This window comes from Artemia sp. Qi Xiang Cuo, chromosome 1, assembly GCF_049724085.1.
Source record: "Artemia sp. Qi Xiang Cuo chromosome 1, ASM4972408v1, whole genome shotgun sequence".
NCBI classification, from domain to species: domain Eukaryota; kingdom Metazoa; phylum Arthropoda; class Branchiopoda; order Anostraca; family Artemiidae; genus Artemia; species Artemia sp. Qi Xiang Cuo.
This window is the reverse complement of record NC_142794.1, coordinates 103,235,645-103,262,879: the sequence shown is the minus strand read 5'-3', so window position 1 is coordinate 103,262,879 and position 27,235 is coordinate 103,235,645. Positions and strand designations below refer to the sequence as shown.

General features: G+C 34.4%; 2 protein-coding genes across 6 annotated transcripts in view; one reads left to right on the top strand and one right to left on the bottom strand.

Annotated features, from left to right (window-relative positions):
- Window positions 1-27,235, top strand: part of Vps50 (vacuolar protein sorting 50) — a 105,706-nt gene that overhangs the window by 67,536 nt on the left and 10,935 nt on the right. For all 4 annotated transcript variants that reach the window (XM_089088262.1, XM_089088235.1, XM_089088244.1 and 1 more), the window contains exons 13-15: window positions 2,103-2,216; window positions 7,455-7,634; window positions 9,930-10,088. In XM_089088262.1, coding sequence (XP_088944388.1) covers window positions 2,103-2,216; window positions 7,455-7,634; window positions 9,930-10,088 — 453 coding nt within the window. The remainder of the gene's footprint in view (window positions 1-2,102; window positions 2,217-7,454; window positions 7,635-9,929; window positions 10,089-27,235) is intronic.
- On the bottom strand, window positions 11,766-26,083 carry LOC148957037 (uncharacterized). Of its 2 annotated transcripts, none has more exons than XM_089088324.1 (3): window positions 25,898-26,083; window positions 15,296-15,575; window positions 11,766-12,200 (listed from the first exon to the last, which is right to left on the bottom strand). In XM_089088324.1, exons 1-3 carry the CDS (start codon window positions 26,036-26,038, stop codon window positions 11,878-11,880), a joined length of 744 nt encoding a protein of 247 aa, XP_088944450.1. In that variant the 5' UTR covers window positions 26,039-26,083; the 3' UTR covers window positions 11,766-11,877. The 2 variants fall into 2 exon arrangements, with proteins under 2 accessions (XP_088944450.1, XP_088944441.1); XM_089088315.1 differs by having other exon boundaries at window positions 11,766-12,587; window positions 25,898-26,077.

Genomic DNA, 27,235 nt, shown 5'->3' with positions numbered 1-27,235 from the left:
TTCTGTTCGTTTTGGTTTTCATAATAAACCCAAACTTCAAAACGTTATATAAATGTATTTTTATAATGAAAAAAAAGACTATGACTCAAAAAATTTTCTTTATTTCTCTTTTTTAGGCTTATTATCACTTACAAAAGAACCAGATAGGATTTATTAAAGCGATTCTGTTCATTTGTACTTATTTGTACATTTATTTTCTGTCTAGATTTCTAACTCTTTATTGCTTAATCTAATTTTGAAAAGACGGGGATATTTTTCTTTCCAAAAATAAGGAGTAATGTGATTAGCCAAAAATAATCTTTATGGATCAAACGAACAATAACTGTATATTTATTTACCTGAAAATTATTTATCAAAAACAGTTCTATATTGTTTTCTAAAAATAGGCATGCTGCCGTTTTCCAATGTAGAAAAGTGATCTAGATAGGTAATGACTTTGAGAAAGTTCGTTTAGGGCCTTAATTTTAAACAAAAATAAGATATTGCCTTTATATCCGATTTTTTTTATTCGATCGAAATTATTGATAAGTCACCTCATGAATTAAAACTAAAGAATAACCTGGCAATTATGTTTAAGCTTGATTTAAATATGTCGGTTTGCATATGCAATGAAACACGCTTGATTGTTACCAAATTATCTTACAACGTAATCAAGGCAAAAATTATTACTGGGGAAAAAGTGTGGACAAGAATTGCACATTCCTCGAGTTCGGCATACGCTTGATTATGCTCGACTCCAGAACACTGAATAAACACTACAATGACATCAAATTCCGCTTTGACCAGTGTTTGCGATGACCATGCATAAATCTCAAGGTCAAACGTTCTATTTTGTTGACGTTAGCTTTCATACACCTTCCTTTAATCACGATTTGTTGTACGTAGCATTTTCCCGGGAAACGGTTATCTTGGCAGCATCGATATTTATTTCTCAACTAAAATTAAAGATGTTTTGCGAGTGAAGTTTTGCCCCATTTTACTACTTCATAAAACAAAGAATGTAATTAAAGCTTACTTTTGAACGCGTTAGTATAGGACAGTAATCTGTCTTTTTCTCTTTGATATTCGGTAACGGTGACTTGATGCTCAAACTTTACATATGTTACGTATACGCGTTCTTGAAATAACGAAAAGCGTATGTACGTTCATTTGTCTATAGAAAGGTGGATAAAAAAAGTGAGTGATTTAAAACCAACAAATTAAAATCTGTGCCTTACCTTTTCCCAAGAAATTTTATGGTTCATATCTTTGCTATTAATAACCAATTTTTTTTCGAAACTTTTGCTTTAATTTCTTTCAAAATATGTTGATGACACTAGTGACATTTCTAGTATTTTAGCCTGTCGCTATTTAACCCTGCTGTGGGTAGAAAAGACAATCTTCCCATGCTGCATTGAGAGTAGTGCGCACAAGCAGGGGTCTACTCCTGATAATCTGAGTCACTGTACAGCCACTGGTCGTCCTGCTCAGTGTCTGACCCTGAGGCAGGGTATTTTGTAGAATTCATTGCCTGTATTTGATGATTTTAAGCCGGTAAAGGCAGCCAAAATCAGTCCCGGGAGCAATCCCTCTAGAAATGTTAAGCACTGATCGAGGCGGAAGAAAAAATGCAGCATAAAATTTCCTTGCTACTCTTGTTCTGAGTGCTTCTTGCTGCTAAAGCCTGATGTATTGAGGGTGATTCTCCCCTTTCTTTTGAGGGGTTCCCTTGAGGGGGAAAATAATGGTGGTCAACTTTGTATTACAAAGAAAAGCTCCTTTTACAAAGGGGAAAGAAGAGATCGGCAAGCCTTATGTCAAAATTCCACGCCCGAGGGAGCGTCAGCAACTTGGCGCCTATGATTCAAAAGGCCTTTGTGGCTTGAAGCTCAACTCAAATTTGTAAGTCCACCAATAATAATAATAATAATTTTGGTATACATGTCTATTGATACCTATCATTTTTGTCAGATGCGTGAATATTTCTTTATCTGCTTGCGTATTACAATTTCTTTTCCATTAATTGTCATTTGTCTATTCAGGTAATAAACCTGTTATTCTATATGAATATCTATAAGAAATGTTTGGTATATTATTTTGTAACTTTTTGTTTTTGCCTGTAGAAGGATAGTTCATCAATTATACCGAATTCCATGTTGCCTGCAGTCCTTGAAAAAATTGAATCTGACCTCATTTTAAATGACGATGAACCAATGGCCCATGAAGAAAAACTCAAAGTAAGCAGTTCTGGTGTCCTTTTTTTTTATCAGGATAAGTGTAATTGATTCTAGTCTTTTTCCATGAAAGAAAGGAAGAACCAAATCGTTAGATATTATGAATTATTTGAAAGAGCTAATTAAAGTCATGTGACTTTAAAAAAATTAAAAAAAGTTATCCAGACAAATTTTTGAGTGGGACGACGGGGGAGTAATTCAGGAGATACGCTATTGCGTGAACGTTCCAAATTTATTAAATTGCTTACAAATTTTATCACAGTATTATTTGTTACGAAGAGATTTTGTTTTACATGCTATTGGACATGTTTTTTTTTCCCCAATCAAGAGAAAATGACAGTGAAAAATGAAAAATGAGTCATATAGTACCATAAAAAAAAAAGATATACAACAGAAAACTAATCTGTCTCTCCGGATGCTTGAATTATGCGGGCTTATCTTATTTTTTACAAGATTTTTTTGCAGAAACTAAATTTCAGCTGGAGGGGGGGGGGTAAATTGGGTCTGGGGTGGGGTTAATGGGATCTGGAGGGGGCATTTGCCTCCCCCTGCCCCATAGCAAATTATACCCCTGCTTATAATATATAATTATGACTACCATTACAATTCCCCATCCCACCCCCTTTATACCTGGGTATAACCCAGGTATACCTGGGCTATACCCTTCATACCTGGGTATAGCCCTAGGCTATATAAAAAGTTTTCTGGTTTTGATGTTGTTTTTTTATTATTATTTGTATTGTTCGTCTAATTTCTGCCCGAATCATCTTTAGAAGAGAAGAATCCTGTATTTTAAATATATCGCATTTAACTCATGGTACAGTTATAAACCTGTTCATGATAAGTAATTATAAAAAAAATTACACCCCCCCCCAAGAAAAAAACAACAAAATTCTTGCATATAACCCATGCGTATATCAGGGCAGTAGGGGAGGGGGGGGGGTCTGGGACACAACTGTGACGGCAGTGATTATTATATTGGAACATTTACAGAATGGGAAATCGATCAGAATCTTTTAAATACTTGTACGATTAGTGGTATCTTCTAATTTTTGTGTTACAAGATAAATTGACCAGTTTTATGTATCACTTCTATCACGATATGTTTTTAAAGGAAAAGAATAAAAAAAAAAGAATATATAACTCAGTTAACGTTTTAAGTTTAATGTGCTCAGCTGCCTCCACACCATATTATATCTTTGTTTTTGCTTAAAGAAAAGGACATTTCTAAAGAAATTAGATTGATCTATAAAAATCTTAGTTTTAAAAGGGTCTTTCATAAAAGTCTTTTGAAGAAAATTAAAAAGCTCTAAAGATAGAGTTATTGTTAATTATATCGTTATTTTGTCTAACTATCGTAACTATATAATTGGAGTTTTATTGTCTAGATAAACCGTATAAAGAAGCCGTATGAAGAAGTCCGTAGTTGTGGTTCTGAAACACATAGACAAATAAACTCATTGTTGCTTTGGGTCAAATTTTACCTTGGGCAAACTATTTCAAGAATTTCAATTGTTTCTTTCCTTGTATACTATAAATTGTAATCTGGAAAAAGTGCAGAAAAACACTAATTTCGATTATTTATGTGTGATTTAATAAGATAAAATTTATAATTTTCTAATCGCAGGAGGTTCCGATTCCCCATAAATGTTTCCTTACGATAGCCGCCCACCTAATTCGTGGACGACCTGCTTTTCGTTTGGCCTTAGATGGTTGGCTGACAAGGACAATCTTTGGGAATCTCTCATTCTTCATTCGCAGAATGTGTCCTAGCCATCTCAACCTTTATCTCACTATAGCCCTAGAAAATGGGATTGAAGAACATTTTTCGTGATTAGTTAGATGGGTAACCAAAACAATCTGTTGAAAATTTCTCTGAAAAACATCTAAAAAGTCCGCCTCTGTCATTCGAAGTGCCCCCATTTCAAAACCATATTTGACCGGTGTCATCCCTGTAGCTTCCAATATTATAATTTTGGTTTGCAAACTTATCTTCCTATTCTTTAAAGCTGTTTTCAGCTAAAAAAAAACAAACAAAAAAACAAAAAAACATGGGGCTTTGCTTTTCTACTTTTGACATCTTCACTGCACCCACCGTCTATACTAATAATACTACAATGGCAAGTGAAACTCTCCATTTGATCGATCTTCTCGTACCCGACATTACCTCTTCACCTTCACTTATTCCCAACCTAGTCTTATTAAGATTAATTTCAAACTCCTTCTTGCACCCTGAACCCTCAAAACCTTCTGAAACTTCAAACTCCTTCTTGCAACTTCAAAACCTTCAAACTCCTTCTTGCACCCTGAACCCTCAAAACCTCCTGAAAGTCATTCATTTTACTGACTTTTCCATCTAGGATACTTAAATCATCAGCATTATCTAAGTCTAGAAGAGTTTTAGTTCTCCCTGAGATTCTGTGCTTTCCAGTAGCCTTTGCTTTGCTCTCCCGTAGCCTTTGCTGTGCTCCATAAGAAATTTCTTCGAAATGATCCATGTAAATGAGGATGGAATGCAACCCTGCTTGACTCCAGTTTCAATGCGAATCTAACCACTAACCTCATTTCCAATATTAACCGAAGCAATCTTAATCTTGTTCATAGCACTAGTCATTTTAATGTAAATATCTGGTTTACCACAAAATAATTGAACCTTCGCTAAAACTTTTTGCTTACCAAATCAAACCCTTGCTCATTATCTATAAAAATAAGGACTAAAGGGCTCTGATGACTCAAGCTCTTCCTAATTATTATTTTGAGAGTGAAACTTTGGTCGACGCATCCTCTCTCTTTCCTAAAATTACACTGTTCCTCTCTTAAAACTTTATCTACATCATCTCTAAGACTAAAAAGTATTATCACACTGAGTAATTTGCTTCTGACAGAAGAAACCAACCTCTATGATTACCAATGTCACTCTTGTCACCTTTCTTATGGAGAGGCTTGATCAAAGTTGTCCTAAAATCACTCTGCACTTCTCCTTCTCAAAATCGTATTCATAATCTTGAGTAATTTACATCTAACTTCACAACCACCTTATTTAAGAAACTCAGATACCACACAATCATCACCCTGAGCATTATTATTTTTTTTTTATCCTTTTTGTACTGTGACTAATTTATCCTCAAAAAAAATTATTTACTTCTAAAGAGTCATAAACTTTTTTATTCGTTTCAAAATCTTTTCCTGCAACTTTATCACGGTTTAGAACATTTTAGAAATGTTTTCTCCTCTCTCTTTCACTCTTTTCTTATCACTAACTGTGGTACAGGGTAACTGTGTGTACAGGGTTTGCCGTCTGGCTGCATCTTCCTGGTCTTACAATTTTATCCATGGTTCACATCTCCGTATTTCATATTTTAGTGCTTTTCCCACTTTCCTTACATTTCTCTTATTTTCATATTATCCATTACTCGAATATTTCTTGTACAAGTTCCTCTTCCTCACTACTAAGCCTTAGCTTTTTCTCTAGTATTATTAGCTATGTTTCCTCCCTAAGACACCATCTGGGATTTCACGAACTGTTTTTCCAAAATTATTCCATCCATCTTCTACATTTCAAATTTTAGACACTCCAGTTTAATATTCAACTGTTTCTTAAACGTTTTTCTCAAATTATCATCTTGGAGTTTACCAACGTCATAACTTCGTGGAAGGTAGTTATCCTTCCTAAATTTCAACTTCGATTTAACCCTAGACACTGCTAGATATTGATTTTAACTTTTAACATCAATAACAGCACTCCTATATTCCCTAGCATCTTTTATCGATCCTGCCAGTCTTCGGTTTACAGTAATATAATCAATAAAGTTAGCTGCCCCATTATCACGTGAATACTATGTTAACTTATGAGCCACTTTATGTCCAAATACTGTATTGGTTATAACTATATTATTATGCCTAAAAATTGATCTAGTTACTATTTTCTTTTCCTATCCCAAATTCACCTAGACTAGGATACCATTTACCCCTACATCTGCCAATCTGAAAATTAAATTCCCTGTGAAAATGCCAAATTTCTAACTGGTATCCAGTCAGTTTGTTCCTGTAGCTATTTTCCTGTAGTTCCTGTAGTATTTTTTTTTTTAATTACTACTATCTCGATCTGTCGGTACTGCAGGGGCATATACTACTATTTGTGTAACCCCTCCCCCCCCAAAAAAACGTTTTTTTTAGTAAAACCCCGTCCGAAAAATATCCTGGGTAAGGCCTTGCCGAGACCTAACACTTTTTACCCATAAAATTGACTACTAGCAATTTACTCGTATTATCAATACTTTCCCAATCTAAACAAAACTTAGCAGCTTCCTTATTCATCATGAACCCTGATTCCTGTCTATGCACCCCATCCTTCCTGCCTGATGAAATAAATTCTATAAAAACATAAACTCATGTTTCCTATCCCTGGGATATGAGTGTCTGAATCTAATCATAAGTGCAGTTTTATATGCCTAGATTCGTCGGTCAATATGTCAATGCGATAGTTTTTTAAACTTTGTAACATTCCAAGCTACAACTTTCAAACTGGTTAAATTATTTAAGTTACTATGTTACCTCATGAAAGCACTTAAGTTACTGAGGTAATGAGGTAACTCAAGTTATCTCATGAAGAGTAGTCAGTTGAACTGTTTTCTAGAAAATATTGTATCGTTTTTCCTCCATCTTGTAAAAAGCTGTTGCTTTTAATTTCGAAAATTGTTCTATACAAAAAGTTTATATAAAATGTGAAAAAACTGGAGCACCGTTCTTAGATTTTTTTTTGTTCCTCAGGGTAAAGCCTTGTGAAGCTAGTCATTTTGCAAATATATATTGATGCTGTTTTGGCTGATGTTTTTCTGATCAAAATAATATTTCTTGTTTGGGTATCTCTTAACAATGCAATGAATTTTATTATAAACTCGAAATGGAAAAAAAACATGCATAAATGAATGTTTATCTATTCTTAGAGTCTTGCTCAGTGGAATATTTTCCAGCAAAGTATTATTTATAGACTGCAAGCATTCTGCAAAAATCTCTTACCTGTAATTTCAAAAATTATTCTGGATTTTTTTTTTTACACACAATTAGAAAAATTTAAAGTCTAAATTCTAGGAAAAACCGAAAATTATTTTTATATAAAATCCATTTGATCAAATACACGTTTGCGTGGTATTTAGAATACCCATAAAATACCCACTAAATGAGGGGAGTTTTTTCAACCCCATAGAATTTTTAGTTTACTCAGTAATTTTTTGTTTTCAGGTCCTTGCACCTACGTTGTCCAAAATAGTGAATCTCAGTCGTCCTGAGAGCATGGTGGCTCGTATAACAGCTGTTGAATCTGTAGTTTTTCTCGCTCAGCAACTAGAAAATTTTAGTGACGAATTCAAAGCCGCCACATCAGAGTCAAAACATGGTGCCTTGGATAGTTTTTTTCAAAAAGTATGTTGTTGCTTGTTTCATCCTTTCTATTTTCACATCCTTTCTATTATTGTTTCATTATTTCATCCTTTCTACTTTATGAGGGTGTTCTTAATGTTCAACTTCCGTGCCAAAGCTGACGGTCATAATGCATACCAACATTAGGCGATATGGAAATACTGCAGGACTTTTTTAGTAAGGGTGTCTTTGATTTCGCCTTCAGTGCCTTAGCTGAAGTGCCGAATGTACATCGACATTGAAAAATTGTAATTTATAACGAAGAAAAATTGTTGGATTTTTTTTTTAAGGGTTTCTTTGATACTTCACTTCAGTGCCTAATCTGGGCTGACTTTCAGAACTTGCAGATCTTGCTGCTTAGAACGTTACTTAATGACCAGCTTTAAAGTTCTTGATCATATCTACGTGCTCTTTGTAAATTTGTTTCCATAACTTCATCATAAAGTGTCATATGGCACCAATAATGGCATTTTTTCTGCAATTTTTCGATTACAAATGCTGGGAAGCAGGAAAAGGGCACCATATAAACCTACATGGTCGAAAACCAATACCCAGAGGGCTGTAATCCCGCTTTTTAGCGGTTCCCCTCTTAGCCCATAACCAATGTCCAATTAGCAACCAATGTCCATATTAAGTGAAATTTAAGAAGTGTATTTAAAAAAAATATTACTGAGAAGAATTGCCGTTTGAAGCTGGATCAGAAAGAATAAACATTATTTCGAATAATCTTAATTGTAGAAATTTATCACGAAAAGAAATTTATAGGTGTTTCAAAAAAGAACTCGAAACCCTTTTAAAATGCTTTTACCTTGAGTGCTTGTGATTGTCTCCTCTTCTTGTTACCTGATGTCAGGTATTCATAGACTCAATTAAGGTAAAAGTTTGGTTTGATTGAGTAGTGAAAACCAGGGTTGCCACCCCTAGTGATTTATCACTATTTCTAGTGATTTTTTATGTTACTTAAACAAAAAAATCACTAAATTAGCACATAAATCACTATACTATTAAAGAAAATCACTAAGTTGACCAAAAAATCACCAAACTCTGTTGATTTTTGTTTCACCGGGTGGCAAACCTGGTGCAAAGGTAAGAAAGCTTTACACCTTCTATGGACTTCACTTTCAGGCTTGTGAATTGAATCCCTTAGTTGTAGCTGGCAATTATTATATCTTGACTTTTTTGCTCACTTTGGTTTTCGGTTTTGTGTAGTTTTTTTTTTTTGCCAAATGACTTTAATTCTTCTAAACTTTGAAAGTTTTGTAAAACTAAAGAAAGTAAACTTTCTTATGGGGAGCCCTATGCTAGTAAAGAGCAAAAATGAAAGTCAGAACGAACGAAAATTACTACTTCGGAGTGTACTCAACATATATCTGTAATATCGGTTCACAGAAACTAACTCAATATTTTCCTAAATTTGTAGATTTTTTTTAAACCAACGTTTTACTGAAAACTAATCTTACTAAACGTTTGGAGAGAATTAAAAATGTATACCCAAAATTACTGATTTAATGGCTGATGAAAAGCCTTATAATTTAGCCTTATAAATTAGTTTCTTATTTTCTGCAGGGTATTTAAGGACTTTTCTGCTTCTAATCGTGTTTTTTTTGTCAATTTTGTGTGTTTAGTAAGGCCTTAGTTTTTCCAAAATTCTACAAACGTATGGAAACGTTACGAGTCAGTTTGTTTGTCAGTTTTTGTTGTATAAACGGCGAAGCAATAATTTTTGTACTTTGTAAGTTTCATTTTTTTTCCTCTTCATGTCCGTCAGATTCTCTTTCTTTTTTCTCTTTTTTCTTTTTTTTCTTTTTTTTTAAGAAATGAAGTTTTGTTATTAGAGGTTTCATTTAAAGAAGTTTTTTTTCAAATGTATTTTTTCAAATGCATGCTTTAAATGCATATATAGTGGCAAACAAGTTCAGGAAACCTGTACGTCAGAGCTCTACTGATTTTAAAAAATCAAGTAAGTGGGCCATTTTTCTCCCTCCTACCCTCAGGACCCTATTTTTTTTACAAAAAGTAGCATAAAAAATCCCTCAAATACCCACTTGATGACTAAAAATACCTTTGAAATTACTTTTACTTAGTTTATCCCTCGGAAAAAATTTTTCGGCTCAGGTTTTTTCCTTTTAATGATGGTAGTATTATCTTTTCTTCTTCCTTTTCTTCTGTATTTGTTCTTTTTTATCTGTTTTTTCTGTATTTTCTTCTTTTCTTCTGTATGTTCTGTATTTATCCTTTCAAATTTCCAATTGAAAGATTGATACCTAGATGCCATTAGAAAATTTGCTTTTACTTCAGGTCAAGACGAATGCAGTTGATTTGCGCCATCCCGTTTTTGCATGTATTGCTAGACTGGTTATCAAAAGAGACTTGGTCCTAGCTCAAATGAATCGGGTCCAGTGGGATATTAGGGAAGTGATGAGTCAACACAGTCCTTACGTAGATGAACTTTTAATCGTAAGTTTAACTATATTTATAGCTCTTTATTTGATTTATTGAAAGGTCTCATTCGAATTCGAGTTCAGAAATCTAATGTTCGCTCCAAGGGTCGAAATAAACCAAAGGACAACCAATTGCCGTTTAGGCTCTTTCTTTGCCCATGTAATTTAAAACAAAAAGACAATCACTTAAAGCAAAGTGGTAATTTAAACAAAAATTCTCTGAATGCGACATAATCTGCCCAACTCTTTATACCAGGATCCTAAATTTTCAAAATTGCGTAGCTGGAACAGCTCAGTGGGACAATAGGGAAGTAGTGAATCACCATAGTCCTTACATAGGTGAGCTTCTATTGGCATGGGCATAGGCAGCATATTGTCTAGGGGGGGGCAGTCAATAGTGTGATGGAGTTTTATCAACTGCTTTTACCAAACCATCTGCTTTTTCAGCCATATCTAATGTAAATTTGAAGGTTTAGGGGGGGGCAGCTGCCCCCCCCCTCCCTACGCCCATGTCTATTGGTAAGTTTAACTGACTTTTATTTCTATATCTCCTTTATTTACATCTACCTAGAATTGACTATCACCAATTGCAAAACACCTGAAGCCGCTATTTATTGATTTACTGATTGCTAAAGTTGGTTTTGTTGAATGTATTGAAGTTGGTGAAGTTGCTATATTCAGATTTAATTTGTCAGTTTCTTGTTTACTATATTCATATATTCAGATTTAATTTTTCAGTTGCTTGTTCAATTTTCGCTAGTTTCAGATTTTCTTCATTTCTAGTTTTCTGAAATGAAGTGCACTTTTGTAAATCATTGTTGAAATCTTTCTTTTCTTAAAATGGATCCGAAAGACCCTGTTCTAGGAAAACAAAAATAAACACAGGGTCAACTGTCAATTCGATTTTTTCTTTTTTTGGTAGCTTGGGGCCTAGACCCTCTGATCCTAAAATATTCCAAATAAGAAGTTCTATTTTTGCAATTTTTGTATAATCCGCTAGTTTTTGAAAATCTGATAGTTCAAATATGTTTATTTTTTGACGTTTACTAGCTTCTAATTCTGTTTATTTGTTTCTTTCATTTGATTTATATTTAGTTCTCTGTTCATCAAGTGCGAATTTTAGTGTTTATATTTTGCGATAATTGATTCCAAATAGAAAATTATCTTTTCAATAATACCAACAAGTTGTATATGTTAAAAAAAAACTTTTTTTTTATAGCTTTCACAGTATAATATATAATAGCAATTGTGTCATAATAACATTTGATGTATTCTCTGTTTAATTTTGTACTTTATTTTTAGCCCTATAGCCGTAATAGTGGATATTCTATTTTGCGTGCTATTATCATAAAATGAGGATGTATTTGATATTCTGAAGAAATCCCAAGAAGTTTGGTATCATTTTGGATTGTTAGGGGGGTTGGGGCCTCCACATATGCTATAATATAGCACTTTTCAGTAATTTTTAATAATTTTTTCTTATGAAACTAATGTGATTTTGGATAAATGAATTAGGTCCTTGTCATCTTTAGGATGGAAAATCCTATTAAAAGAAAAAAGAAGAGGTGTTCCTTTTAGGCTTAAGGGGCGGTTTGGTCCGCATAGTCCAAGTCAGAATATCTTCAGGTCAGTTCAAGCCCTGAGCTCAAGTCAATATACCTTACTATAATCAATAATTACTATTTAATGTCAATCCAGAGGGATACAATTTATTACGAAAATACAGTGAAACTATCAAACTTGTAATAAATAAAATATGCTAATACACCAGTGAACTGTTTTCTACAAACTTTGTATTCAAAAATCTATTTCAGCGGATCAATTCTGACATACTCGGCAGATTTTTCTTCTGCCAAATGTGCTAATTTTCCCCTTTCAGGACTTGGGGGGATAGGAACAAGGATTGGGGTCCAAGCATGTGTATCTTTGCTTATTTTCAAGACAGCTTTCCTACTGTTCATCTCAAGTTGGCTTTCGAGACCTGAATCAATAGAGAAAAGAACGGGATTCCCGTCAATGGGAAATGCATAAAAATCGGCTCCCAACCATTCCGCATCGGCCTTTGGATTGTAATCTTCATCTTCTGTAAAACTAATTTGCTCCTGACTTCCCTCTGTCGTCGTCCTCTCTGGAAAAATCGATGTCATTAGAGTTTCAATTATTGATGTTTGATTTATTGTAGAATAGTAAGCAGTTAACCCTTCTGTCATAGTTGTACTGACATCGATATACGCCGATGTTAGCTCAGATAGCTCTGTTGACGACGTTTCAGTTGCATCGGTTTTTGAATCGCACGGCACGTCGTGTGTGTTCTCCATGTCCCAAGTGTTGAGACCCTGAAGTTGAAGTGAGAAGTGGATGCGTGACAGTGTTGGAATATCTAAGATATTTCCGGATCGGTAAAGAACGACAGGAAGGGATATATGCTCTAGAAGCAGACCGTGACAAAAATGGACAACTAAAAAGGTTTCGTAGTCAGTTGCAATGACAGTTAATGAGCTGAAGCCAAATAAATCTGCAAATAAGAAACAATTTTGTAGCAATGGTGATGTCTTCTTTTTCTTTTGAAACATAGCACTTGAAGTCCAAATCAGTTCTGTTTCAACGATTTTTTTCACTTACCATCATCTTACTCGTTATTTTTGTTTGTTTTTTGTGGTCGTCATACAATTTTTATTTTAAGTATTTGAAAAATAATTCCGCTCAATACGAGTATTTTTTTTTTTTTTTTTTACACTGATATCACAAAAATATACTGCAATAACACTTCTTGGAGTTGAATCTTAGGGCTAAGCTATTCTACTTTGGCATTAGACAATTATTTTTTCACCTCATTTAACTGAGTTTAGTTGGAGAATTTAGTTACTGTGGCCTATAGTCATGGATTAGTTTAAGGCGAGAAGAAATAGAGGATATTTCTGTTAGGGAAGGGGAATGAAACCTCAGATGGAAATTTTTAGGCCCAAAACTTGGAACTTTTGTTGAGAATTCAGATAAATATAGAAGGAATGAGGGTGGGGATTGTCCCTTCATTCTGAGGAAGTTCTTTTTTATCGAGGCTCTAATATGGTTATTTTCTATCATTTTCTTATTGCAGAACTGTTGTAGATGTCATAAGCAACCCCCTCCGATGTTCTTTTTTGCTGTTCTTCCCCAGAGACATCAGATAAAATTTTGAGATTGCATTTACTTCAGTATAGTCAAAAGGTCCATTGTGCCCTTGGGGATGATTTGACCCCCCCCTCCCACAGCCCTTTGGGCATTGGTGACTAGTTATGCAGTTTCCACATTGTTTACTTATAGGATTCCTATTGGAAAAAACGACATTTTTGATCCCAGGTCTCCAAAAATGCTACGGATATCAAGGTGAAGCTTTCAGGGAATGATGGAGGGGGGATGCGTTAAACTAATTTCGTATCAGTAATATCTCTAGAACGACTTATAGTATTAAGTCGAAACTTTCAGGACATATTGAGTGGGGGGGGGGGGGGTTGAACTAACCAAAATTTACTAAATGGATACTACTACTGCTACTACAACTAAGGCTAAGGTTACGAGGGTGAAACTGTAAAGGAGTGTTGAGGGAGATCTTGAACCAATCAATACACACTATGTACATGCAAGTTGTCTAAAGAGCGTATCAGCAAAATCTGAGGAAGGATTAGTGTATTAATTTGAATCTTTCTGCTCATGATGAGAGGGGTGTTAAACTAGTCAAAAGACACCTTTTGCCTTTTGTACTGCTTGTAGTACTAATACTACTACAACTTTTACTATGCTACTGCTGATTTAACTGCTACAACTGCTATTACTTCGACCATGACTTCTTGCAACTGCGTTAACTCGCAAATGCAACAACTTTCGGCTTTAACTACTTGTGACTGATTACGACTAAGACAGTGACTGCTCATGACTGCGACTCCTTTTGATTGCGTCTGCATGGGCCTGTGGCTGCAATTAGTTGCGACTGTGATTGTGACAAACTGAAAGCCTTATGTGGTTGTCGAGAAAGAAGGAAAGATTGCCAAAGACTGCCACACTATCAATATGTATTTCTTTTCAGAAGGAGGGAAATATTACCAGTATTTATGAAACACCCGAGGACGGCCAAGGTTGCGATAAGTGTGAATTTTTAGCAAAAGAAATAAAGCACCCAAATATATTTAATATCTTGCAGTTGGCTATATATTTGATGGTTTATTGCCAGCTTCATGCTAATATTGCCCATCGATATGTTCCATCAATATGGTTGATATAAACAAATAATTGCTTATTCATTCACTGTCTTTTCATAATTTGATCGGTTTTTCATTATCTGCATTTTGCTTTATGGTCTTTGATTAACATGAAATATGTCAGAAATTAAAACAAAAATAGAAAAACATCAAAGCGGGTAAAAATTTCAACAAGGACCGACAAATTATGCTTAAAAGATATTATTTGCTGTTAGTTTGTTCTTTCAGTTTTATGGAGTGTTGTCCAAGGAAATATTCGATCCAAATTGAGTTACTGTCTTTCTTAATTACATTTATGAAAAAAAAGTCAGCATATGTTTATCCATTATGCACATCTTCTTCCCCACATTCAATGGACTTGTCTGAAATTTCAATATCTAAGACGACAAAGTGAAAAAAGGTCTCATAAACTTGCCGTGGGATCTTTTTTCAGGATTTTTTTTAATTATTTAAAATAAAAAAAGGGTTAATCTGACGTGTTTTGTACATAGAATAAGAGTTATGTCACATAGTGATGCAGTTAATATACTAAAAAGACTCTTTTCAAATAAAGGTTGATCATCTTTTGTTAATTGATTTATTCTAATGTTTAAAAGGTACTAAAATAAATTATTGATTCTTCGTTCCCCGCATGGTTCCATGTCCTGGTAGGTATGAGCGAACGAGGAACAAATAATTATGCTTCAAAATGCCTAGGATAAATGTCCACGTTATCTTAAATGTTTTATTTAAAGAATAGTTTAAGAGGTAGTTTTGTACTTTTTCTTGCATGGGATTTCATCATTTTGTCCGATCTTGGATATCATTCTATTCAACTTTCTGAGGTGTCCTTGTGCTGGACATTATTCTGTCCAATACTACAAAATTTGGGATTCGTGTAAAACTGGAATTTTTTAATATTACAATATATTTTAAATATTTTGTACTCTATGGGTTCTCATTTTCTATCTGATAGGATTCTCTTAAAGAGTCATAAAGAAAGTATTACCCCAAGGATAAGGTGGTCTAATAACAGCCACACCGGGTCTCGCGGGGTTAGAAAGAACTTCGAGTTCCCAGTGTAGATACCTTCCGTGTTTCTTGCGGTCTCTACACACTGGTGCAGACACTGTCATTTTTGTCCAGCTGGGTTGTAAGCTGTTAAGCGATGCGTTCCTTGGCCCTAATGATGACACTTGTTGTAGTTTGTCCATAAAAATCTTAGTGTCGCCTTGACAAGGACAGCAAATACCTTTTGTTAATTCAAGGACATTCCATTCCCCGGATACCTGAAAGTAAGTGAAATGATAGAAAAATGAAGTAGAAATCCGAAAATAAATATTGATAATCTCTGCGTAGGAGTGAGGGGAAAAACAATAGATCTTGGTGGTAAGTGACTGCGGTTGGAAGTTATCAGTCTGGAGTGAATAACTTACTAATCAGAATCCCTTCATTTTTGTTCCAAAATAATGGTAGGCCCTGAACAATGCTTTTTGACTTGAAAAAAAAAAAAATCGGAAAGCACAAATCCAGAGGCTTCCAAGAGAGAGAGAGACAATACTGTTTTAATGAAAATTGATGTGTTGTAATTTCTCCATTTTGTTTCCTCATAATGTTTAAATTTTTACTGACCTATCTATACCATTTGTTAAACATAAAATACCACTCAATTGGGAGAAGCTAAATAGCTACAAATCACCACAATATCTTTGAATTTAGGCCAATAAATTTTTTTGCAAAGATCTAAGTATATAATTCCGAAACTGGATGACCAATAATGCATAAACATATATCGAGCCCGTGCCGACTAGAAAAGTTCCTACCGACCTGCTCCTCCCCTTCACCTGGAAAACGTACGTTTTTTTTTAAATTTGTGACAGTAAGTATTTGTGCAGTGTCCTTTTGGCAGGCTGCTGTTCTCAGTGCAGCTGAAAAGAGGCTAGTGTAGTCAACAGACAATAAAAAGCAGTGCAGATTTGAATAGGAGAAAGTTGAGTGACGAAAAATAGTAAAACAGCACATAACTAAAAAGAAATAAGCAAAACGAGCATCTGAAAAACTGAAGATAAAAATTCAATAAACGATTAAGTTGTATCTTTCAGAGTCAGAAATCAGACCGTAACAATGCACTTGAGAAACAAAACCACTCCAACTATTTCGCTTAAAAGATAATGTTAATGTTAGTTACTGCTGCTCATTTAGCTTGTTCTCTTGATTCATTCGTTCGGGAGTTACCTTCGACCCAGTTCAATCTTTAGCAAGATCTGTTTTCTCAGAAAAATTGTGGGCCTGTAGCCCCCTTCTTATTTTTTGTCTCTATTTATTGCCATATCTGAAAATATGTGTAGATCTCCTCTCAGCTATATTTCCAACCCAACTGTATCTTTGGAATAGCAGTGACTCTTTTAAGCTAAACAAAATGGCCTGAGCTTTAAAGAGAGACATGTACTTCTTGAGGCATACTTCTCCGTGACATTCTAAGCAATGACGGAAATCCGGGTGTGACTTCTTTCCGTTCTGAATCTCTGATATTTAGACCCCGGCGCCGCGCCGGTGGATCGACCGGACGCCGCCGACGAGAGGCCCAGTCGAACGCCGCCGAAGTGTTGTAACTCTGCTGGCGCGCCGCAGGCACGCCGCCTCCGGCAGAGGCGGTGGCGTTCGGTTGACTTCAAATTAATTTTGCGGCAATTCTTTATTGCCTCAACCGCAAAGTTGGAGCTTTTCCTTCTCGTGTGGTTTAGTATTTCGATTTGCCTGATTAGAACTCAAGTAGGGCTTGCACTATCCCCGAATTTTCGGGTATTTCCCCAAAAATCTATGCGTCAACCCGAAAAAAAAAATTTGCTCCTAGAGTCCCCGAAAATCACGCAATCACGGTGCCCCCCTAGCGATTTATCACCAGTGACTTTCCCTGCCAAATATTACTTTGCATACCATAGTTTTTCACTACTCACTTGTTCATTAATTTTCGTCTCTTTTGCTACTTTGCATAAGAACCAGACAGATGTAGTATGCAATTGTAAATAGTGCAATATACACAGTTCTTCATATGTTGACAAAGAATGTATCGTCTTTATGAAATGAGTTTAAATAATTTCGAATGCAGTTTCATAATCGCTATTTCTTACATCATTCGTAGTCAAGAATTTTATTTTCAAGTTGCATAGAATTATAGAACGAAATCACTACTATACAGTTTCAGCCTTCAGTTGGATTTTGAATGTGACAGCCGACAGATCGTTTCTACAGTTGAATTATAAATTTGCAGATTTTTTTTTTGCTGTTTTTAGATAAGATTTTCTTAATGTTTAATACTGAATTGTTGAACATCTGATAGAAAATACAATCTTCTTTCTGAAACATTTTTACCCCCCCCCCCAAAAAAAAACAACAAAAAACAAACAAAAAACCCATCTATTGAGACAAAATTTAGCTATAGACTATGCTATGTACAAGGTTGGGGAATTAAACATTGAACCGGAAGTTACCCCAAAAATATGCTTCATAAATAAATTGTAAATTATTGCCTATAGGGGGGGGATAGGGGGCTATCATTTTTAAATGATAATGCCTCATTTTTTTCATTGAAAGCAGGGATGCAAAAAGATAATTATTTTTTTCATCTAAAGTGGAGACAGTCCCTGGGAAACCATTGAAATATTTTGATAGACCCAGGGCCCCCCATTAGGACTTGTTCATTGTCTTGGTTATTTTGCGATTTCTCATAGGCTACTGGCCTAATTCGGCTTTTGTGTGTGCTCCCTTTTAATTAGATTCTTTGGATCTTATTCAGTGCCACGGCGAATCTATGACTCAGTTTTTCGATAATTTTAGGTATATCTGAATAATTTTGACATTTTTTTGTTATCATTGTACCCCTTTACTCGTACCCTCAATTTTTTTTCAAGGAACGCTAAGCTATTTAATATTATTTTGCCTGTTTGTTTGAACCATATAGTGACCTAGTTAATTATTAAGTAAATTATTTTTCTAATCAAAGCTGAGACGGTATCCTATCAAGGTGGTATCCAGAGGGGGGGATAGGGAGGAATTACATTTAAATGATAATATCTCAAAAAAAATTTTTTTGAAAGCAGGGATCCCAAAAAGTAATTTTTTTTTTTATTTAAAGCAGAGACGGCATCCTATTAAGGTGGTATCCGGAGGGGGTGGGGGGTTAGTGAGCCATCATATTTAAATGATAATACCTCGATTTTTTTTGGAAAGCAGGGATGCCAATAAGTTAATTATTTTTTTTTATTTAAAGCAGAGACAGTATCCTATCAAGATGGTATCCAGAGGGAGGGGGCATAGGGAGGTATTATATTTAAGTGATAGCACTTCGATTTTTTTTTATTGAAAGCAGGGATGCCAAAAAGTTGAAAAGTTGACAAAAAATAACAAGATTTTCGTGAGTTATACTTGATACTATACTTGCATGTTTTGTCGTCCAAAGGGAAAGGGACATATGCGTCCAACTCGTTTTTTTTTCGTATTGATGAAACGGGTTACTTTGAAAACATTCATTCATAAGTACCAGGCAGATTCACACTAAAACGAATTGGTTTGACGAAAGCAATGTCGACATCCCCACCTAACGTTGCGCTCGAGTGACAATGGCGCCCTTTGTCCAGTGCCCAAGTTACATTAAAAGGCCAGGTCATAATAAAAGCTTTCAATTTGGGGGGGTTCAAGGAGGAGTCTTTGACAGTCTTATGACCTCAGGGTACTAGATGTTGCAGCGTTCTTACGTATCTACAGTGGTTTAAAAATTTTGATCACCCCACAAATGATTACCAAAAATATGCACAAATATAACAAATGAAACATTTGGAATGTTATAACACTTTTTTCAAAGTTTTGAAGAAATCATAAAAGGCTAAATAGCCCTAACTACGCTTGAAAGCTGTTTTAAAAAGAAACTCTTGGGAGATTTCCATGGATATGACCATAGCAGAATCTTTTAGCCTGTGTGGGGATCAATGAGGAGTCTTTGAGTATTTTGACCACATGTGACCTATTGTTGAGACTTTCTTAAATTTGGTCATTTTTGTGAGCAATTTAAAATCAAAGCCTAAACTTAATAACTGATAATGGGTAACCTAATGTTTTGTTTGGCTTAAAAGTGACAAACTAAGATGAAAATCCCAACATCTTCCAGGAGCTACTTCAGTCTGCATATTATTTCATTTAATTAAATTTAAAACGGATGAGCTTTTCATTTTTTATCTAAGAAGATAGCTGGCACTTCATTTTTCTTCATACCGAATACACAATTAAGTGTTTTTTGTTCCATTGTAATTGAAAGGTTGTCATGAAAAGAGTTAATCATGTATTATCCAATATGATAAATTTTCTCATTTTAGATGCACTTTATAGTTTGACTGTTATTAGATGTTTATCAGTTTATAATTTGGAATGAATCCCCAAAAGAAAAAATGAATAATATCCAAATGAGCAGCCAAAACCAATAAAAAAGCAGCAGTTCAGCCTTAGCCTAGATGACATATATTCTATAAAGAAGCTAAAAAAAATAAAATGTATTTTTTTAAAATTGTTATTAAACACCAGTTTTTAATACAAGAAGGCTTTTTAGGAATCCAAAAGAGCACAAAAAAAAAACAATCAATATCAAAGTCGCCCATTTCAACGTTTAAAGGTGACAAAACAGATATAGGCAAAGGGCATTATGAAAAAATTAAGTTTCAAAGTTATATTCAAAGTTTTTACCCAGATAACTGACGAATTTTGTGATACGGTATTTGAACTTTTGTATGCAGTAATGCTCGATGAAAAAAACTACTAATTTTGATAATTATTTATGTTAAGAATACATAGCTAATAGATTCTTCAACTACTCGTATTATGCCAGGGTTCTGAAACGTCACAGCCATTTCGTTTCTACCAGATTGCTACTTCTCTTGATGAATAACGAAGAAGACCAGTTTCAAACCAGCAACTTGTGAATTTTTGAACTCACGAATAGGCTTGAATCTGTTGTAAATTTAAGCTGGAATTTGAGAAAGACTGATAAAAACATTAATGTTTGTGGTCAACATTGATCGACGCCTGCGGCGCGCCGCCGACACCTTACCGGTGGTGCGCCGTGGCGTGCTATTTTTGGCCCTGCCGCCGCTGGTCTTCCCTCATCGGCGCGGTGCCGGGGTCTACTGATATTCTCCAGGATGGCTTCCTTAATATAAGTCTACCAATGGTTCTCAAACAGCAGGAACTCTGCTTTTGAGGCAGTCCCAAATAAAGAAAACGTATGAGACTGAAATATGGGATAGTGGATACTTTTAGTATTTATTTTGTTTCTTGGTTTTCAAAGCTCGTATTTTTATGTATTTATATAATTCAGGAGAGTAAGGTATAACTCTAAGCTTGATATCTTTTCTTTTTTTTTTTTTTTTTTTTTTTTTTTTTTTTTTTTTTTTTTTTTTACATTGCAGAGTAGAATTTAAGCGGGAAAAACTTGTTGTTTTTGCTTGCCAAGTGACTTTTATCACTTCTTACTGGTTGCTACGGTTGACACAACAAAGTGCCAAGGGAATTGAATAAATTAAAGCAGAATCAAAGGTTCTGGGATTTTTTTTTCCCGGTTGAAAGCATATTGATACCCGATACGCGAAAGCTTGATACCCGAAAGCGTGATACCCGTTTAGCCATTTATGGAATTGTTCAAAAATGGTTGTGACAGGCCTAGACAGGCTAAGGCTTTGACGTCAATGTCATAGCTTCTGGATTCAATTTTTTCCGGGGAGATAAATTCCCCAAAAACATGGTAGTTTCCCTAAGTAGTTTCCCCAAGAACATGGACTGCTGTACAAACCGCATCCTAAATTTAACTTATTTTTCCTCATGCTAAGAGAATTTAATCTAAGTTATATTATTAGTATCAATAGAAATTTCTCAGGAACTCCATAAACCTAGTTTGAATTTAGTCTATATTCAAGTCAATTGTAAGTGAAATATGCCAATCGTAAGTGAAATATATCAAATCAACATCCCCTTATAACTGTTTCCTGGATGCACATAGTTCCTTTTGACTTAGTTCGACAACCCAATCGACATTAGCTGAAACTTTCAACTTTGTAATCTTAGCCATTCCTGAGATATCGCAAATAACCCCTTTCAGGGGTTTTACATATGTGAGCGGTGGGGACGCCTCCCTCCCAATGTTTTCAGCCAGTCGGTAAAAAAGGTTTGAGTCATGAAAATAGTGGCACCAAGCATCGCTATTTTACTGGCTCAGTTTTTGTATTTATAACGTAAATGGCTGATGGAAATTCATGACGTAAACAAAAAACAAAATAATTTTTAAAATAATATCACCTAAAATAGTCGGTAAAATAACCATCCAGTTTTTAAAATCCATTGCCCCATCCCTAAATATTTTTGCATTTTTTGCCAAATTAAAATATAAGCATAGCACTATAGTATAGCACTTTTCAATAAAACAAAATAAATAGCAGCTAAGAAAAATAAAATGTTTGATATGATTTATAAGTAAATATGCCTAACAACCGGGATTCATTCTATGTCTTTCAATTCAACGTTCCCCACAACATTTTCTGAAGTTTTAACTTAACACTCTTAACGTTTCTTGACCAATTGCAAATATTCCGCTTGGACAACTTGGATGCAAATACTGTCTTTTGATTCAGTGCAACATCTCCATCAACATTCTCTGGAAGTTCCAACTTTATGTTCTTAACAGTTCCTGAAATATTGTAGATTCGCCCTTTCTGGCATCTGAATGCAGATGAATTCTTTTTATTTAGTCAAATATCCTCCTCAGCATTTCTTAAAATTTTTAGCTTAATAACCTGTTTTATTCTCCCTTTTGATAAGATTGGTACCTACGAGCCTGATTACACGCATTAACCAAACCGAAGAAAGAAAAAAATTTGTTTTTCTATAGTTTATAAAGATACTTTCATTTCATTGGTTTACATCGGTGACGTATTTCTGTCAGCTAATCACAATATTCTATACTTCTGGATACGCGAGTAGTATCAATTTTTCAAAATTGGATTGGTTTCTAATTTTTCTGCATGAAATGTTAGGCCGGTGAAAACAATTATACTTTAAAAATTAACAATTTTGAATAATTTAAAATTTCATAATTTAGCAATTAACGATTGCATTTTAAATTTCATCTAATTGGTTCTCCTCTGTTCAAAATTTTAGTCAAGTAAATGGGACAAACAGCTTTCGAGTAACAGTCGTCTACTTTCGTCTACAGTCGTCTACAGCTTTTGAGTAACAATCGTCTCTCTTTATGTGGCCTAACTATAAAACGGCTGGTCCAGATCAACTATAAGTGTAGATTTCTTGTGAATCCTGTAAACCTAGTTTGAATAAGAATTTGGGAGAACACAAAATATGCTCAAAAAGCTACAATTTTGGTTTTTTTTTCAGAAAATAAGCTATGAACCTTAGGTTTAGCATTCCATCAAAAAGTGAAATTTTGGAGATTAAGCAGAGATGATCTTAGTAGAGGAAAAACTTAAGCAAATTTAAAGGATATCTGTTAAAATCAAAGTGTCATAACTTGCCACTGTGTTTATAATAATTTACAGAATTGTCCAATTTGTGACATAACATGACTGAAAAACAAATTGAAGCTAGAAATATAGCATTTAGTCCAGTATAAGAAATATAATCACTGTCCGTTTGCATCCAATTTCCACTTAGTTAAGGCTTTTCTCACTCGAACTTCACCCTATTGAATTAGGTTTTGCCAGTCAAGATGAGGTATTGAAAAAGTTCACAGCTACCTGTAGCAGAATTTGACAGAATCCCAAAAGCTGCCAAATCCTCCAAAAACAAAATAATTAGTTCATGAAAAATACCAGCATTGATACTATGTACCCCATTGTATATGTATATGTACATAGTATATGTACCCCATAGCATAGTAACATTGCTACTTTTCCACGATGGGTCAAGATTAGGTCCAGCCAAAAACCGTCAGTACTTCCCCAGTTTTAAAATATTCAAAGAAGGGTTTACACTGCACAAATTCCATAGAATGGAGAAATTAGCAGTACATTTTATAGTCCCTGTACATTTTATAGTCCCTGTAATTGAACAGTATTGTATTATTAGTTACCATTTACAGGCGGGAAGTTTACTAGGAATATGTTTCGGATTAACCCTCAACAAGGGGGCTTAAATTTTCATAAGGTCTTTTAAATGCTGGGAGTTTTTTTTTCACCTCATGCGTTGGGTTGTATGCTCCCAAACCTCTGTTCTTTGCTATACTAGTAGTTTCTATTGGTATATCAGAAAAGTGATGTGGCATGCTGAAATATTTTGTTTCTGCTGATTGCCACAAGAAAATATTTTTCCGTAGAAAATATTTTTATATGTTTTATTTTATTATTCCGTAGAAAAAACATATTTTAAAAAAAATAAAAATATTTTATTATTCCGTAGAAAAACAAGAAAATATTTTTCCGTAGATGAACCCTTCTTTTCTCGAAAAGCGTTTGAAACCCACCCAAAAGGCAAAAACTGCTTTTCTGTTCAGAAAAAAGCGTGTTAATATGACAAGTAAGCTCTTGTATAAGATTTTTGTGGGGAGCGAGCCGAAAAAATTGTAGGTAACATCGAAGACCACACAACTTTTCTTGACGATAAATAACAGTTCGAATAGGGATGAATCCTTTTATTACGCAGTGAATTTATCAATCGAAAAAATTTACTGGATATTTTGATCACAATATTCACTTGTATTCACTTGTCTAATAAAAGATCGTTTTATTCACTGTCTAATAAGAGGATTTATTACTATTCGTAGTTTTATTTATTGAAACAAATGGTTTAGTATGCATCATTTACCATAGTGAAATGTGCAAAGAATTCGCTGACATTTTAAAAAGTGACAAAAACTTGAGAAAACTAAAGATTTTGGAACAGCCTGAGCCTTAAGTCCTCTTTCTCAGTCCCTGCTTACGTACAGAGCAATTGAATTGCTAAGTTTGCATGAATTTTTTGTCACATCTTATTGAAATTATCTGGTAAAATTTATTATTTATTTGTTATATATTTGTATAATAATTCATAATATAAATGAATTGATTGGATATTAAAACAAATAAAGTTAGGGGGTTTGAACCCCCCCCCCCAGAAATGTTTGTCCGACTCGCAAAAAAACGTAACAAAAATGGATATAAACACATTTTTGGTGCGTTTTTTAAAGTTTATTGTAACCCCTCCACCCTCCCTCCTGAAAAAATCCTGGGTATGGCCCTGTATACAGATCAATTATAAGCCCTTAAGTTCTTCTGAATTTTCGGTCATATCTTATTGAAATTGTCTGATAAAATTTATTGTTTATTCATTATATATTTGTAAATTATAAATTTATACTATTTATTTAAAATTTATTATTAATTATCAAATAGAAAATCCTAAGTACGTGCCAGCTTCTTAAGATGCTCCTTAAGATTTGCCAAAAAATGCTTCTCAGTCCAGAAAAAAAACGGGTTTCGTGTGACATGGAAGCACTTATATAAGATTTTTGTGGCCAAGGGGCTGTAAAAAAAATGCTTAGTAGGCAACATTTAACAAAGTAAAATGCACAAAAAAATCGCTCACATTTTAAAAAGTGAAAAAAAAACTTGAAAAAATTAAGGATTTTGGAAAAGCCTGAGCCCTATGTCCTCATTCTCAGGCTCTGCTTACGTACAGACAAGGCCGTATCCAAGGGGTTTGCCCCCCCCCCCCGCCGAAATGTTTGTCCTACTCGTGAAAAACGTAACGAAAATGAATATAAACAAATATTTGATGCGTTTTTTAAAGTTTTTTTGTAAGGACCGCCCCTCCCCCCGAAAAAAATCCTTGGGACGGCCCTGCGTACAGAGCGATTGAATTCCTAAGTTTTCCGAATTTTTGGTCACATCTTTTTGAAGTTATCTGATAAAATTTATCATTTATTTATTATATATTTAAGTAATGATGTATATGATAAGGTAATTGATTGGATATTAAACAAATAAATTTATCCGATTGAATGAAATTAAAATTATAAATTTATATTTTCATATGTAAAGTTTATTATTAATTATCAAATAGAAAATCCTAAGTACATGCTAGCTTCTTAAGATGCTTCTTAAGATTCGGCGAAAACTGCCTCTCGCTTCAGAAGAAAACGGGTTTCATATGACACGGAAGCACTTTTATAAGATTTTGTGGCGAGGGAGCCGTAAAAAAAATTGTTTAGTATGCAACATTTACCAAAGTAAAATGCACAATGAATTCGCTGACATTCTGAAGAGTGCCAAAAACTTAGGAAAATTAAGGGTTTTGGAAAAGTCTGAGCCCTATATTCTCATTCTCAGCCTCTGCTTACGTATCTAATTACCAGTATAAAATGTGCTATGGCTTATTCCAAGAAACACAGCCAGGCTGTCTTCATTCTTAGTCACGAAATCTATCCAGGCATCTGTAAATATCGCACATAGAGATTAAACGAATAGATCTTTACTTTTTATTCAATTCTCCTTTCCCATAATTTATTCTAAAATTCAGCTTAAATTTCGCAGAGTTTGGCCTTGATTCTTGTTTCAATCTCTGGGTTATCACCACATTGACTTACCTTCATCCAATCAAGATTTGGTTGTGCAGACAACGCTGGACACTGTCCTGGTTTTAATATATTCACAGAAGATTCTACATAATGTAAATTCCACAGAACAAAGAAGATTGTACTATGTTTCATATTTCCAATAGTAATCATGCAATTTCTAATTCTGTAACATGACTGATTTGAGTTCACGCTTGAAAGATCTTAAATTCGCCTCGCCCGATAGCCCGTATTGTTTGAGTGTAATACTCTGCAATGTTTTTCACAATCAGCGCTGGGATCAATAGTGGAGAAGTATTTGTTTCATTTTCAGGAATGGTATTACAGCATCTTTTGTTTTAGTTGTATTTTTTCAATTCTCTTTAATTACTAAATTTTGTGAAAGTTTTAGTTAGTCGCTAAAGTAGGGCCTATGACAAATTTATATATTTTCTGCCAATTTTGCAAATAATATTGGTCACTGAGCTTGTTATTGATTTTTTTTTTTGGGGGGGGGGGGGTTGGTGGTAATTATTTAGTTCTATTTCAGGATTGTATATGCTAACGATTGCATGTCTCGAGGGAGTTGTTGATGATCGCAAAAATCTGTAATCCTTTTTATGCATTTTGCATATGGTTAAGTGAAACGTTACATAACGTTTGCATACAAACATATAACATTTACCGGACAGGGAAACGTTAAGACACGTCTCAGATTCATAAAAGCTAGGTCCATATGTTATGGTAACCGCAATGAACGATCATTATTTTGTATTACTCCTTCAGTTGACAAGGGAACATAGTTCCATTGCTCTATAGTTCCTTATCGTTATAATGTCGAGAAAACAAATTTTGAGAGTATTTTGCTCACTCTAAGGTTCATAGCTACACAATAATTTTATATGCCAAAGTAGTTTTTCACCATCCCGTAAAATGAAGATCCTTTAACTTAACCCTTATCCCTGTATAGGGTTGCACATTCCTAAAATTCTGGCATAAAATTATTTTTTAGGCATAAGGAATAAAGAATTTTGGCGAGTAGCATTCAGTAAAACGATCATTATTTTTGCATGGTATATTTGTGATTTTTTAATATTATTTAAAAACAAAGCTTTTCAGATAAAATGCTACGTCTTGAAAGAAATATCTCCACGAATATGAAATGAAGCAAATAATGTGACATCTAAGAAATTTTATAACGTCATAATACGCAAGATGGTGGCCCAAAATGGCGCAAAGAGAAGTAATAAAAACGATTACGTTTTGGGAAATTTTGATTGTGATTGTTTCTAGTCTCTTGTTAGCGCTAAATTGTACGGTTTTCTCAGCTAAACATTATCTTTTGATCCACCAAAAGCCATAGGAACGGCT